Source organism: Falco rusticolus, chromosome 1 (assembly GCF_015220075.1).
Source record: "Falco rusticolus isolate bFalRus1 chromosome 1, bFalRus1.pri, whole genome shotgun sequence".
NCBI lineage: Eukaryota > Metazoa > Chordata > Aves > Falconiformes > Falconidae > Falco > Falco rusticolus.
The window spans coordinates 115,141,729-115,154,062 of NC_051187.1; the positions used below are offsets into that span (position 1 = coordinate 115,141,729).

The 12,334-nt window shown below is 52.5% G+C and overlaps 1 protein-coding gene across 2 annotated transcripts in view; it reads left to right on the top strand.

The window, feature by feature from the left end:
• MAML3 (mastermind like transcriptional coactivator 3) overlaps nt 1-12,334 on the top strand; it is a 251,874-nt gene that overhangs the window by 230,687 nt on the left and 8,853 nt on the right. For both annotated transcript variants that reach the window (XM_037397463.1, XM_037397474.1), the window contains exon 3: nt 11,154-11,396. In XM_037397463.1, coding sequence (XP_037253360.1) covers nt 11,154-11,396 — 243 coding nt within the window. The remainder of the gene's footprint in view (nt 1-11,153; nt 11,397-12,334) is intronic.

Genomic DNA, 12,334 nt, shown 5'->3' on the forward strand with positions numbered 1-12,334 from the left:
TTGGGGATGGAGACTAAATTCAGTCTAAATCGTATAAATCATAGGCAGCACACTCAATAAGCGTAGAGATGACAGTGAGAAGAGCGAGGGTGGGGAGCTGGAGAGTCGCTTGGAGTCAAAGGTTGTTTGGATTTTATTTTATTCTTTTAAGAGCATGAAGATAAAGCATGCTTGTGCTGTGAGGGGCAGGAGCAAGAGGAGAGCGAGATATGAAAAAGTAGGATGCAGGTGGGGGCAAGAGAGATAAGACAGGACACAGTGAGGTCACCAGGACAAGCAGAAGGGCTGGGGACCGCTGGTGAGGCCACTGCCTCTGTGGCCAGGGGTGGAGAGCCAGGCAGAATGCAAAGGAAAACAGGCAGAGGGAGAGGGAGATCATGTCTGTCTTTAAGTCTCTCATGGGAGAGATCAACACAATCCTGTGCAAAGACCTGTCTCTGGTGAAGGCAGGAGAAGGCAGGGCTTGAGGAGTGAGTCAAAGGCTGCAGAAAGGCAGCTGGGATTGCAGCTGTGAGGGCTGGTTAAGCTGGTGAACATAAGTATGCATTAGGAAGATGGCAGGATAGTAGAAGGCAAAAAAAGCATTCACGGTGTAGAGGAAGTTAAAAAAAAAAAAAAGAGGAAGTTTAAAGCTTAAAAGATAAGTAATTGTCTCAGAAGAGGTATCAAGGATATCCAGAAAACCTCAGTCGGTGTGAATAAGGGCTTGATCAGCAAAGGAAGCTATGCCTTAGAGACCTGGAAGTCTAGAAATAAAGTCAGTACTGCCAAAAAGCCGAGCTGAGTTAGACCTTGTGAAAGAAAGTAATTGAATAGTGGAGTTTTCCTTAGCCATATAAATAAAGGAGACCTCGGAGAGAAAGGAGGAACCATGCAGTGAAGAGCACGCCAAGGTTAAAGACAACCTAGGCATAGCCCAAATCAGAATACCTTGTCTCAGTTTTCACTAGGGCTAATAAGATTAAATGTCACAACAAAGGCTGGGTGGCCCATGGAAACACAAAGACAATGTCCAAGGTGGAAGAAAAATCAAGAGAGTTTCAAGTCCTGGAACTGAGTGATCCGGGTAGCCTGGATTCAAGCATGTTAAAAGAACTAGCTTGTGAAATCGTAAACCTGGTGTGCCATCCCAGCCACCTCAGCTTATCAGCAGCTAGCTATTTGAAACCACAGCAAAGATAACGTGGCTTTGCTGGGCAGCTGCAGTGGACGACCACTTCCCTTGGTATTGCCAGCTACCTTTTGGAAACACTTGGCTCTCGATTTTAGACTGAAATACCACCTGCACAGAGGCTGCACAGACAAGCACCTGCAACCAAAGACAGGGGAGTTATTCCAGCTCTTTGAAGTCCGTGTCAGACAGAGGAAGATCATGGAATTTGTGCATGAATTTGTAGAGATGACCATTCCTTATAAGCACCAGTGCATCTGCTTTGGTGCTTTTATCAGTGACACTCATCATCTGCCAGAGCCCACCAGAAAACTGAGTTACCGCACGTACATGGCACGCTCTCCCTCTGTGTTTCTTATGAGCATGGAGCAGAAAGAAGTCCTCACCTCACCCGAGTCCTTCTGGTGTATGATCTTCCTCCCACGAGGGCATGATGTGAACGAGCTAGAAAAGAGTGGTATTAATGGAGGAGCAGTTGTGCTCTGCAGCTTCTTCACTTGCAAAGCAAGTTGGGCCAGGAAATACCGATAAAGATAACGCAGCTTTACTGTGAGCACCAGGGACGTGGCATACGTACTCCCTGACCCCTCACCGCATTTCTGCCAGGCCAGAAGCCAGGGACAGAATCAGTGACAGGGCAAGGGAGGTCCCTGGAGGCATGCAGGAAGAGGGCTACTTTGCGATAGCCCCAAACCTTTGCTCTGAATTTTTCTGTGGATTTTTTTTTTTCCCCTTGGCAGAAGCAACGACATGGGGTGATTGCAGCCTTTCCCAATTTTTGAGGTGAGGTAAGATGCCTTCTGTGTATGGGAAGGAGAGCATATGGCCCACTGTGTTTACTTCTCAGCCAGGATTCTTTCAGGCTTGGCAAATTACGTGCTGCTTGCTGAGGAGCAACACAAGTGCCAAGTTTGAATTTCTAAAAATGAAAGGGATTTCATTTATCACAGCACAGAGAAACGGATCTGAAAAACGCCCTTAAGTGTGAAAAATACCTTTGTTTATGCTCAAACAAAACAAGCAAGGGGAAATTTAACAAAATTTCACCTAGAGTAAAAAAAAAATCTCTGCGATCGTCCGCAGGAGACTTCAGGCAGCTTCTGCCAGGCGTGAGCTAAAGCCAGGCTCCGTGAAATACCTCAGCAACTGGCGAACTCCATGGGGTACAAGGTGTTAATGCGATACAGGCTCAGGCCATTAGAAGGAAAGGGGCTCCTGGTAATGGGTTGGTGTTTGCTGCTAGAGAGCTCCATTAGAACATCTTCGGCTCATACTTCTGCTTTTTCCAAGCCCCACATTTTTCCCTGTGTGTGCTAGAAGCTTTTCTTTCTCTTATAGCATTTATTTTTATTGTGTCATTTTCCCTCTGTTCCCCCTTTTCATTCGCCCTGTGCGACTGTTTGTTTAAACCATTTGCCTGCTTTCATCTTCCATTTCTCTTCTCCTCCCCCCCCCCCCCCCCCTTCCTGGGGGCTCTCCAGCCGTGATTATCTGTCCTCATGCTTCACGTTAGCTTTCCTCTCTCCTGCTCCAGGATGGATTTGAAGGGGGCATTGATTAAAGCTAAAAACTTTGGCAGGAGAATTTCTATCAGGCACCGGCTTCAGGGTCTGGCGGCCTCTGTGAGCTCAGCTCTCGCTCCACTTTGCTCCCAGACCAGCTTCCGAAGCCCCAGGAAACTGGACAAGCGAGGGCCAAGCTGGCACCGAGAGGGCACTCGGCTCCTGTGGAGTAGCCTGATTTGTACCTTTGCAAGCCCTCAGCCAAGCCTGTGGTGGCAGGCAGCGGGGACAGGGTGTGGGAATGCTCTATGGTGTGGGCTGGTTTTTCAGCTCTCTCCTGCCTGTTGCTCCCCAAAGGTTGCTTTCAGAGTAGTAGGGCACGCTGTGAAACGCCGTGATGGCACAACTTCACCCCGCAGTTTTTAAGGGGAGTAATTACAGCCTTCATAATATGCATAAAATATAAGGTTGGGCACTTTGGTGTTTCTTCAGATTCTCAGCCCCTTTCCTTCCCTGGCTGCCTGCTCGGGGGCTGGAGCTCGGAAAGCGGTGCCGCCGCTGTGGGCAGGCGTTGGAGAGCGCGGCTGCAGCGGTGGTGCCAAGAGGCGAGGTCGGGGCTGGCTCTGCGGCACGTCGGCAGCCCCCTCAGACCTCCTGCCCCAGAATACAAGTGCCAGGTGGCTGCTCTTTAGGGAAAGGAGGGCTGCTCCATACTTCTGTGGGATGGGAGCCATACGTGGGAGTAACCTCTGAGTAACCGATGCGCTGTGAAACCACACCCGGGCTTGCCTCACAGAGACTTGTCTGTGCAGCCGTTCCCTGTGCGGGTCAAATTAATGGCTTGATTAACCCCATTAGTTCACTCCTGCAAGAAAATTATGTAAAATAGCATTTCACTGGACCATGAACACTGGTGCAAACGGCTCAAGAGCAGGTGAGATTGCAGAGCAGGAGGATTCGTTTCCATCGCAGGGGCTGGGTGGGAGCATCAGAAGCTGCCCCGGCCGCCCTACAGACTTGCCGGAGTTGCGCAGGCTCTGTGCCTGCTCGGGTCTCAGCCTCTCCCGGCCAGCTGGCAGCACACTCACAAGCCCCCTGCCATACACGGTGTGTGGGGCATATCCATGGGGACCTGCAGGGGACTGCGAGGTTCACGTCCCATAGATTCCCAAGCAGGTACTAGGTGATAACCACACCCTTGCAAGAGACTCTGCTGGAGCCAGGACTTGTAACTCATTAAAGCAAATAAGAAGAGCTCATCTTAATTTGACACTTCACAAATATTTTTACATGTGTATACTTATTTCTCCCTTTTTTTTAAGAGATACCTGTAAAGAGGCTGTTCTGGGTTTAATTTGGGCTGATTCGCTTTTTCCCTCCTAAAAATAATAAGACCAATAAAAAATTGCAATTACAAGGAAACTAGTTATTTGCGATAAATGAACACTTCTCCCTCAGCGCACAAACCCAACCGTTATATTGTTATGCTCTGTACCTTGGAACTAGCTGATGAAACTGAGGATAAACAAAACTGAAAAGCAGGAGTGATTGCCCCTGCAAAGATTTCTTTCTTGGGGGAGGGGAGAAAAAGCCAGAGTTGTTATTTGTAAAATAGGAAATGAGCCTGGTTTAACGACGCTGGGTGAAGTTGGGTAGCATTCTGTTGAAATGCTGCATTTCTGAATCCTACCAGCGGTGCTCAGGATTTGTGGAGTCAAACCACTGTGCTGAAGCAGAAGTGGGTGCATGGGGAGGCAGGGCTTCTGGTGCCACCTGGTAAAACCACGGCCCCTCCTGCCTCTACAGTCTTTGAGATGAATTTCTGATGGTCTTTAGCTCTTCCATGGTGTTAGAAAAACAGTTGCTCGTTTTAGAACCCTTTGTTATCTGCTTCGTCACCAGAAATGAAGAAATTAGTCCCTCTGATGAACAAAATAAAATACACAGAAGTAATAGTTTGACAGATCCTGTTTGTTCTGTGGAAAGACTAAACTGTATCGAAAACACAGGGAGGAGAGATGCAGGCGAGGGGAGGTGAAAGGAAAACAAATTGGCTGCATGCAGAGGTCTGGTGTCAAACAGAGGGATCTTGTTCACTCAGATACTATAGGAAAGACCATGGCAACCGGGGGCCGGGGAGAGAAGAGAGGTTTGTAGCCCATCCGTGAGCCTGGATGACAGAGGAATAGGTGAAGCAGTCGGCTCTGCAGAGCCTGCTGCCGGGGTTGGAGTTGTAAACCAGCATATTCCGTCCCTTCGTCCTGTATGCTGGCTTTTTTAAGGGAAGGGCAGGGGGGAAGTCCAAAATGAATGGATTTGTAATTCCCTTAGTCTGTCAGATGGTGCTATCCTGTGAAGAAAGGTGGCTTGGCTTTGGGCAACCTGATTTAGAGAGAGGGATTAAGATCCCTGCCAGACGCAATAAGTAACAACATTACAAGGAATTTAATAGAAATATTTCTGGGGGAATATAGGAACATGCTTTCAGGCTGCTCCGAAAACACTAGATAGAGACGATGTTTAAATGTGATGTAGTATATGGAAACGGATAATATTTTTGATCCAAATAACAGGTTGGAGACCCCCTTTTTTGGCATGTGCATGCATACGCGCACACAGAGGCAGGCGGGCAGTACCTGAGAGCCCCGCGACAGCGGCGCGGTGCCTGCCAGCCCAGCAGCAGCGGGATGCAGCAGGGCCAGCTGCCTCTGCCGTGCCAGGGAGCAGCAGCTCGGAGCTGCACGGAGCTAAGGGCAGGCGGTGCTGTTCTATCGTGTACACTGCGGGCCGTTCAATCACACCGCTAAGTTGTGTTTATCCAGAAAGGCTGTCATCCTTGAAGACATCAAAATGTGGAGATCTGCCATTTCTGATGGGTAATGAAATCATAGTGTAAAAATGTGATTCTTCTTTCTGATTTGAATCTGTCTTCAGCTTCCAGCCCTTGTATCTGGTTTTGCCTTCTTCACTGGATAAACGAACTCTTTAAAGGATTTCTTCCCTTGTGAAGGTATTTTTATAGGCCATGGTCAAAGCATCTCTCAGTTTTCTTTGTGGTAAGCTAAATGGATTGAGCTCTTTAAGTCACTCACTGGCAGACACTTTCTGGCTCAAATAATTTTTGTGTCTTCTTTTTCTGCTCTGACTCTAAATGTAGATGTGTGATTGTATATATTTTTCTAGTATCGTTCTTTTAATGCGGTATGCAGGATAAGCCACCTCCTGGCTTCTGTTTGCTCTTCTGCTCTTTGTATATTCAAGGATTGCATTAGTTCACATACCACAGAACAGCACAGTGAATTTATGTCCAATTGTCACACTAAGACCCTACTTTCAAGTCTCTGCTTCCCTCAGCTTTTTGGGAAACACTTTGTTCCCAGATGTGGAAAACCCTTTGGCCGTAGGTTTCTGCTAGCAGTTGCCTGGAACAGCCCCCCCTTACCCTGGGGTCCCGCTCTGCTCCCCTGGCCTTCCGCAGGAGCAGAGCCGGCTCCCCATGCCCAAAGGCTCTGATCACCACAGATCAGCATGGATCAGATCAGCTGAGTAAGCTTGGCTGGTCCCTGCCTGCACTTACCTGCACCCAGCTGCCCGGCTCTCAGGGCGTCAGCTGGTGGTTGTTCTGCTTGTTCTGAAAGAAAATGGTGTGATTGCTTTTAGCTGCAGTTGGGAGATTGAATAACGTACGGAAGGAATAAATCACTGCATGATCAGGAAGAGGCATATAAGATTTGAGACAGAGGAAAATACGTTTTCCACTCCCTTTTGTTCTCTTTTTAGAGTCACTTATGTTTACTGTGCATAACTGTGCATGTATGCACACACATCACCCCTGAACTCCTGCAGCGGATTCCCTCACTCCAGTAGATCCTTGGAAATACACTGGGAGGACACAGGATTTATCCTCCTGTCACTCAGGAGCAGATTATCAACTGAGGGCGACTCCTGTGTAGGCGTTAACTAAGCAGCCAGATCCCTACAGAAGTTCATCTTACTGGGTGCTCTGCAACTATACAAACCTGTCCAGATGTGCTATGCTGACCATTTGGAAATCGTGGCTCTTTTTTGGCTCCGCAAATAGCAGCTTGGCTCTTTCAATACCTGGTGAGTCTCCCAGGGGCCAAGCACTTGATTTTGGCCCTGGCCTGCTTTAAAAGCAGGTGGCTGAGGCTGCAGAGGCAGGAGGGGTCCTGGCAAGGTCCCTGGGAGGCTTAGTCAGGGCCAGCACGTGTGTTTGAACTTGCTCAGCAGCATGGCTGCATCAGGTGAAAAGCTCTTGCCGCCGTCCCTCCTCACATAAGCAGCCTCTTGGCTTCATCTGGCCCTCGGTGAGGACCTCGCAGTGGAGCTGCAGCTTCTCTGTTCCCGGCTGAAGCATGTGTCTGCACCAGCCACTGTTATCAGGAGAGAGCTGTTTGCAGCCTGTGAGTAGCACACAGTGGCTTTGGGTGCTGTTGAAAATAGCCACAGTGAAAAATCAGAAGTCACACTATACCTTCTTCCCAAATGTAACAGGCTGATGAGAGACAGGCTGAGAATACTGCACGTGTTTCCCATTCCAGGACATCTCGTCACTCTTTACACGGACTACATGCCTACACCCATGCAGGGCACCCCTGCAGCATGTGCCCACATGCACAGGAGCACAGGGCCCTGGGGAAAGGAGCTGGGTTGTCCCCTTGCTGCTGGGGATCCCTCCGGAGAGATGACAGCCTGAGTCACAGGTGAGTCAGGCCGTGGGCATGGGCCGCTGGGTACCAGCGCAGTCGGCTGCGGAGGTGATGTGGTGCCAGCAGCCGGTGAGCAGGGGAGTTGATGAGGGTGTCTGGAGGGTGAAAAGGCAGCAGCGCCAGTTGGTGGAGGAAGGAAAATGCAGAGGCAGGGGGTGTAGGAAGGAGAAAGGGGAGGTAAGGAATGAGAGGAGCTCTAGGGGCAGGAAGGCTCAGGTTGCAGTGGGAGGATGGAGGGGGCTGGCAGGCAGAGCAGGAGCTCAGAGCACTGTCAGCGAAGCTTGGATCAGTTTGGGTTTGAAGCTCTATAGCTGTGTAAGTGCTGCACTTAGCCCGAGTTGCTTGACTTGGTGCTCGGCTCTTGTGGTGAGACTGCACCCAGGCCTGGAGCAGGCAATGGTGTGTAAGAGGCGGCCACGTAAAGCCCAGCATTGCTTCTTTCATCACCGATTCCCAGCCCCACACACGTATCCCCCAGCCTGCTTCCAGGTTTCATCTCCATGCTGGACCTCCGGAGGGAACAGTGGAAGGAGGGTGGGTGTGCACACCATGGCTGGGTAACTGAAGCAACCCACAAGCATACGTGGCCCCACACCGCTGCCAGGGCTGGGCAGAGCTGCGCAACCCTGCCTTGGAGGTTAACAGCGGCACTGCCGGGCTGCAGAGGTGCTCTTGGTAAAGAGCTCTGCTCCCAGGTGCTAGGGAGCATTTTCCTGCCTGTGGAGACCTTTTGCCTGGGCTCTGCTCTGGTTTTCAGGACACACAACCCGGGGCTGCTCCCAGTGATGTCACCGGGGCCTTTCATCATCGGTTGGGAAGTGTTTTTGCCAAAAAAAAAAAATGGAAAGGAGAAGAAATATTCTGGGTAGGAGGGTGGTGTTCTGTCTTGGTGAGGAAGGCCTGGCTTTAAACCTGTTATTAAAACTGGAAAGAGGAAGTTTTCGCTATGAGTAGGTAAACTCTTGTACCTCGACGTGACTAAACGCACAACCCTGGAAGTAACACCTTTGTGCTAATCCTCGTATTTCCTCCAGCTGGTGCAGGGGGCTCATGTCAGCAGGTGGGGCTCCTTTCGAAGCTTTCTTCCTTTTTAAACTCTGCAATTAACTCGCCATGTAATAGGATACAGACTGGAGTGCCTTGTGCGGCGTTACGGTGGGGTGGCTGTGTCCCTCCGCCGTACCCGTGTGTGCGGGAGCGCCAGGACACTAGTTCTGCAGTAAGATTGTTTGGAAGGCCATTCGGTGGGGGCTCGGGCTCAGCCCCGCAGGGAGCAGTGCGCTGAGGCTCAGCAGAGGAAGCTCCAAGCGATGTCACTTCACAGCATGCCCTTTGGCTCCTGGGTGTCCGTCCCTGTGTCCTCATGTTGTCGTCGTTGTCCCCCCCCCCATTCTTTTTCCTTGTAGTAGCTGCAGCAAAGGCTCCATTATTTGGCAGCGTGGCATTGCTTTCGTCTATAAATGGAAGCAGTTGGCCCGTCTCCCAGTATAACACAAGATAGTCCTGTGCATCAGTTATGCAATCTGTAGCTTGATGACTTCATCAGAAGTCGGGGGAGGGCCAGGGGGTGGTAGGAAAAAGCCTTTACCGTCGGCTCGGCTGGAGACAGATGATGTCTGTGTCCCCTCCCCAAGAAAAGCCAGCCGGAGCCCAGCGCCAGGGCTGGGTGAAAGGGCTCGGTGCGATTGCTGCTGAGGGATCCATGGCGGGTGCGATTCCCTGACCCCGGCTCGGGGACACCCCAGCAGCTGCCACAGCCCTCGAGGTGCTGCGGGCACCGCGCTTCGCCGGGCTGTAAAGTGCAGTGTGAGATGGGGCCAGGGGAGAAGTGGGAAGAGTGTGGGGAGGGAACTTTCAAACCAGGGCAGATGTTAAGAGAGAGAACCTAAATACCAGAGAGCTGCCTTTCAGCAGAGAGCCCTTCAGGGAATATCTGTGCAAAGCAGAGATGTGGACAAATTGTATTTTCTTGTTATTTCCTCGGAAGGCTCCTTGAAAACCTGACCTTCATGCAGAAAGGCTGATCCTAATTTCCAAAGGTACACTCGAGCATTGATTTTAACCCGTGCATTGACTGGGTTGGCGTGGCCGTCATAAGATTACTTTTCTATACATTCTCAATCACACGGTAATTGACGTAACTCAAACCGTCGATGAAGCAGAAGAATCCCAAACCTCACCCTGGCAAGCTTTGCCCAAAGGACCCTCAAGTGACAGAGATCCTTTCCGTCGAGTTAGTGCTTTTGAATTAGTACCCGTCTCTATAAAACAATTAAGGAGCTTCTAAGGAGCACACGTCGAGGCCGGTCCTGCCGGGCAAGCAGCGCTCCGCAGCGCCGGCCCCGGCGTGCTCAGCCCAGCAGAGGCGGGGGGGCTGCCATCGCCACAGACCCCTGTGTGCTGCCGACCGGTGCTCCTGGCCCGGAGCAGCTCTCGCACGGGTGGTTTGCGCTGCGGGCGGCCCGCCAGGGCTCCCCACGGCGTTCCGCACCCCCAGGCTGGGGGCGGGGGGCGCCGGCCCGGGGGTTCCGCACCGGCCGAACGCGGGCTGCGGCGTCACCCCGGCGGGTCCCCGCTGCCGACCCTGCTGCGGGGCCAGCGGCTGGGGGGCACAAGAGAAACCCTTCACGCTCTTTTACACCGAGGAGTACCTGGACCTACAGGCGTGGGGGCACAGCGCTGCACCTGCTGCTTTGCCGTCGACCCACCCCCCCGCGTTGTTTGTTCCCCCCGCCTCGGGGCAGGGCCCCTCCGGAGCGCTGCGGGGGCGCTGGTGGCCGTGGGGTTGCTTCTGCCCCGGCAGCGGGGCAGCCTGGCGCCGGCCCGGGGGGGGGTGTCTCTGGGTGCCCCCCGGCAGCGCTGCCCGCCGCTCCCGGTGTCCCCCGCCCCCCCCTGCCCGCAGCGGGGGGAGCCCGGTCCCGCCCCGCCGCGCCGTGCCCCCACCGGGCGGGCCGGGCCGCGGGCGGGCAGCGCCACCTGCCGGCGGGCGGGGGCGCAGGTGGCCGCAGCCTCCCCGGGCACCGCGCTGGGGTGCCAGCGGTGCGGGCCGGCAGAGCGGCGCGCTGCCCGCCGGGGTGCCGAGGCTTACCCGTGCCTGCTCCGGCTCCGTGTCCCTGCACTCCAAGGTAGCAAACTGGATTGGAAACGCAGAGCAGGGCGGGTTTGGGAGAGGGTGCCGGTGGCACCATGTGCCCTGCGGCCTCTCAGGCTTTGGCCCCTCGCTGGGGGAGGGAAAGCTTAAACACGTTTTGTGGTTAAATCCTGCGACTGGGGTGCAATGTAGGCGGAATTAATGCAGCCGGCTCCTGCCGTTGTTTGCGTGCACCCAAAACCTCCGCTCCTCACTCCGGGTGACTGCGGAACTGCTGTTATGGGGAAAGGGCAGCAGAAAGGGAGAGAAAATATGCTTGGCTCCATGATAAGGGGGAAGAATTTTAGAAAAACTCTGAAGCTGCGTATCCTGAATGAAATTAAACCTAGTACGCAGCTTTATTTATTTGCTATTAATGAACTGAAAAGTGCTCTTGCTTTATCTGAGTGGGCTTGACCTCCAGGAGAGAAGGGGAACCTGCCACCTGCTGCCTGCGAGGAGCAGCCCGTGGCACGGCCACGAGCCTCTTTCCGAGGACTGTTACCTCCGTCAAGCTCCAGTCTTCACCCCCAGAGTCAACGTCTCTTGTTAATGAGCCATAACTTCCCGTGCCGGTGGAGCACCCCGAGTAACAAGGCCTTCTCTCTCTCTTTGCGCAGGAGCAGCATCAAGTGGGGCTGTCCCGGACCACGGGGCCCATGCAGCCTTCAGTCCCACCCGGCTCCAGCAGCGTGGTCACGGGCACGAGCTCGGGGGGTCCCTTCCTAGGAAATCAACCTCAAGCAGCCATCATGAAGCAGATGCTGATTGAGCAGAGAGCCCAGCTCCACGTGATAGAGCAGCAGAAACAGCAGTTTCTAAGAGAGCAAAGGCAGCAGCAGCAGCAGATCCTAGCCGAGCAGGTACAGTACCCGTTTGTCTCAGGCACTGCAGCACACACAGGTATGACGGCACGAGCGCAAGACAGTGCAATACCAGCCTTTCCTTCTGTGTTTTGGTGGCTCCTATCATAGTATTTCAGCAATGCTTATCCAAGAAGAGGCATCTGTCTCAGTCCTACCATAAGCTTGGCAAATATCACCCACGTTCCCAGTGATGGGCTTGACGGTCTCATGGGATTTTAGACACCAGAGAGGTTAGCTCTTAACCTGGTATCTCATGGTGCATTTACTCCGGCAGAAGCAAACTGCTACAGTTACAGTTGCTGGTCCTCTTCCCTACCTCTGACTGGTCTTGCGCTGGCAAAAGCTACATACAGCTGTGCAGTGATCTGGGACAAAGAATTGACATGGGTTAAAAGTAACCTGGCAAAGAAAAAACGCTAGTGTTTACCCAGCTCAGTTCTTTAATCTGGTTTATCATGTACCGGTATGAGCAATTATGTTAGCACAAGGGAGGGCACCATTAAGGGGGGAACCAGAGGCTGAAGTGGGAGAACAGTAAAACCAGCCCGTGCAGTGGCAGCGTGGAACTGCTGCACTGGAGCCTGTCACCTGGCTTGTGGAGCTCTCGGGCTTTGCGATGTAAACATTAAATTACCCAGTCTGAATGGTGATGTCTTGCGCGTGTTTAACTCAGCTGTAGTTTAAAAGCAACCCAGGAGAAAGTCAGTGGGAAGTCACACTGTTCCGTGCCTGTAAGTTCATACCCAAGTTTAAACTTGCAGTCCCCCAGTGTTACCTAGGTAATGTTCTGAGGGGTCTGTAGCTGCTTTAAGCTTGGCTTCAGCTCTCTTGCTGGAGAAATACAGCTTAAGACCTGGGGTCTGCTTTAATTTGTGTTAGAACTTGTGCATGTTGTATAGCCACAGGCATACTGATAGCCTTCCCCTCTTCTCGTG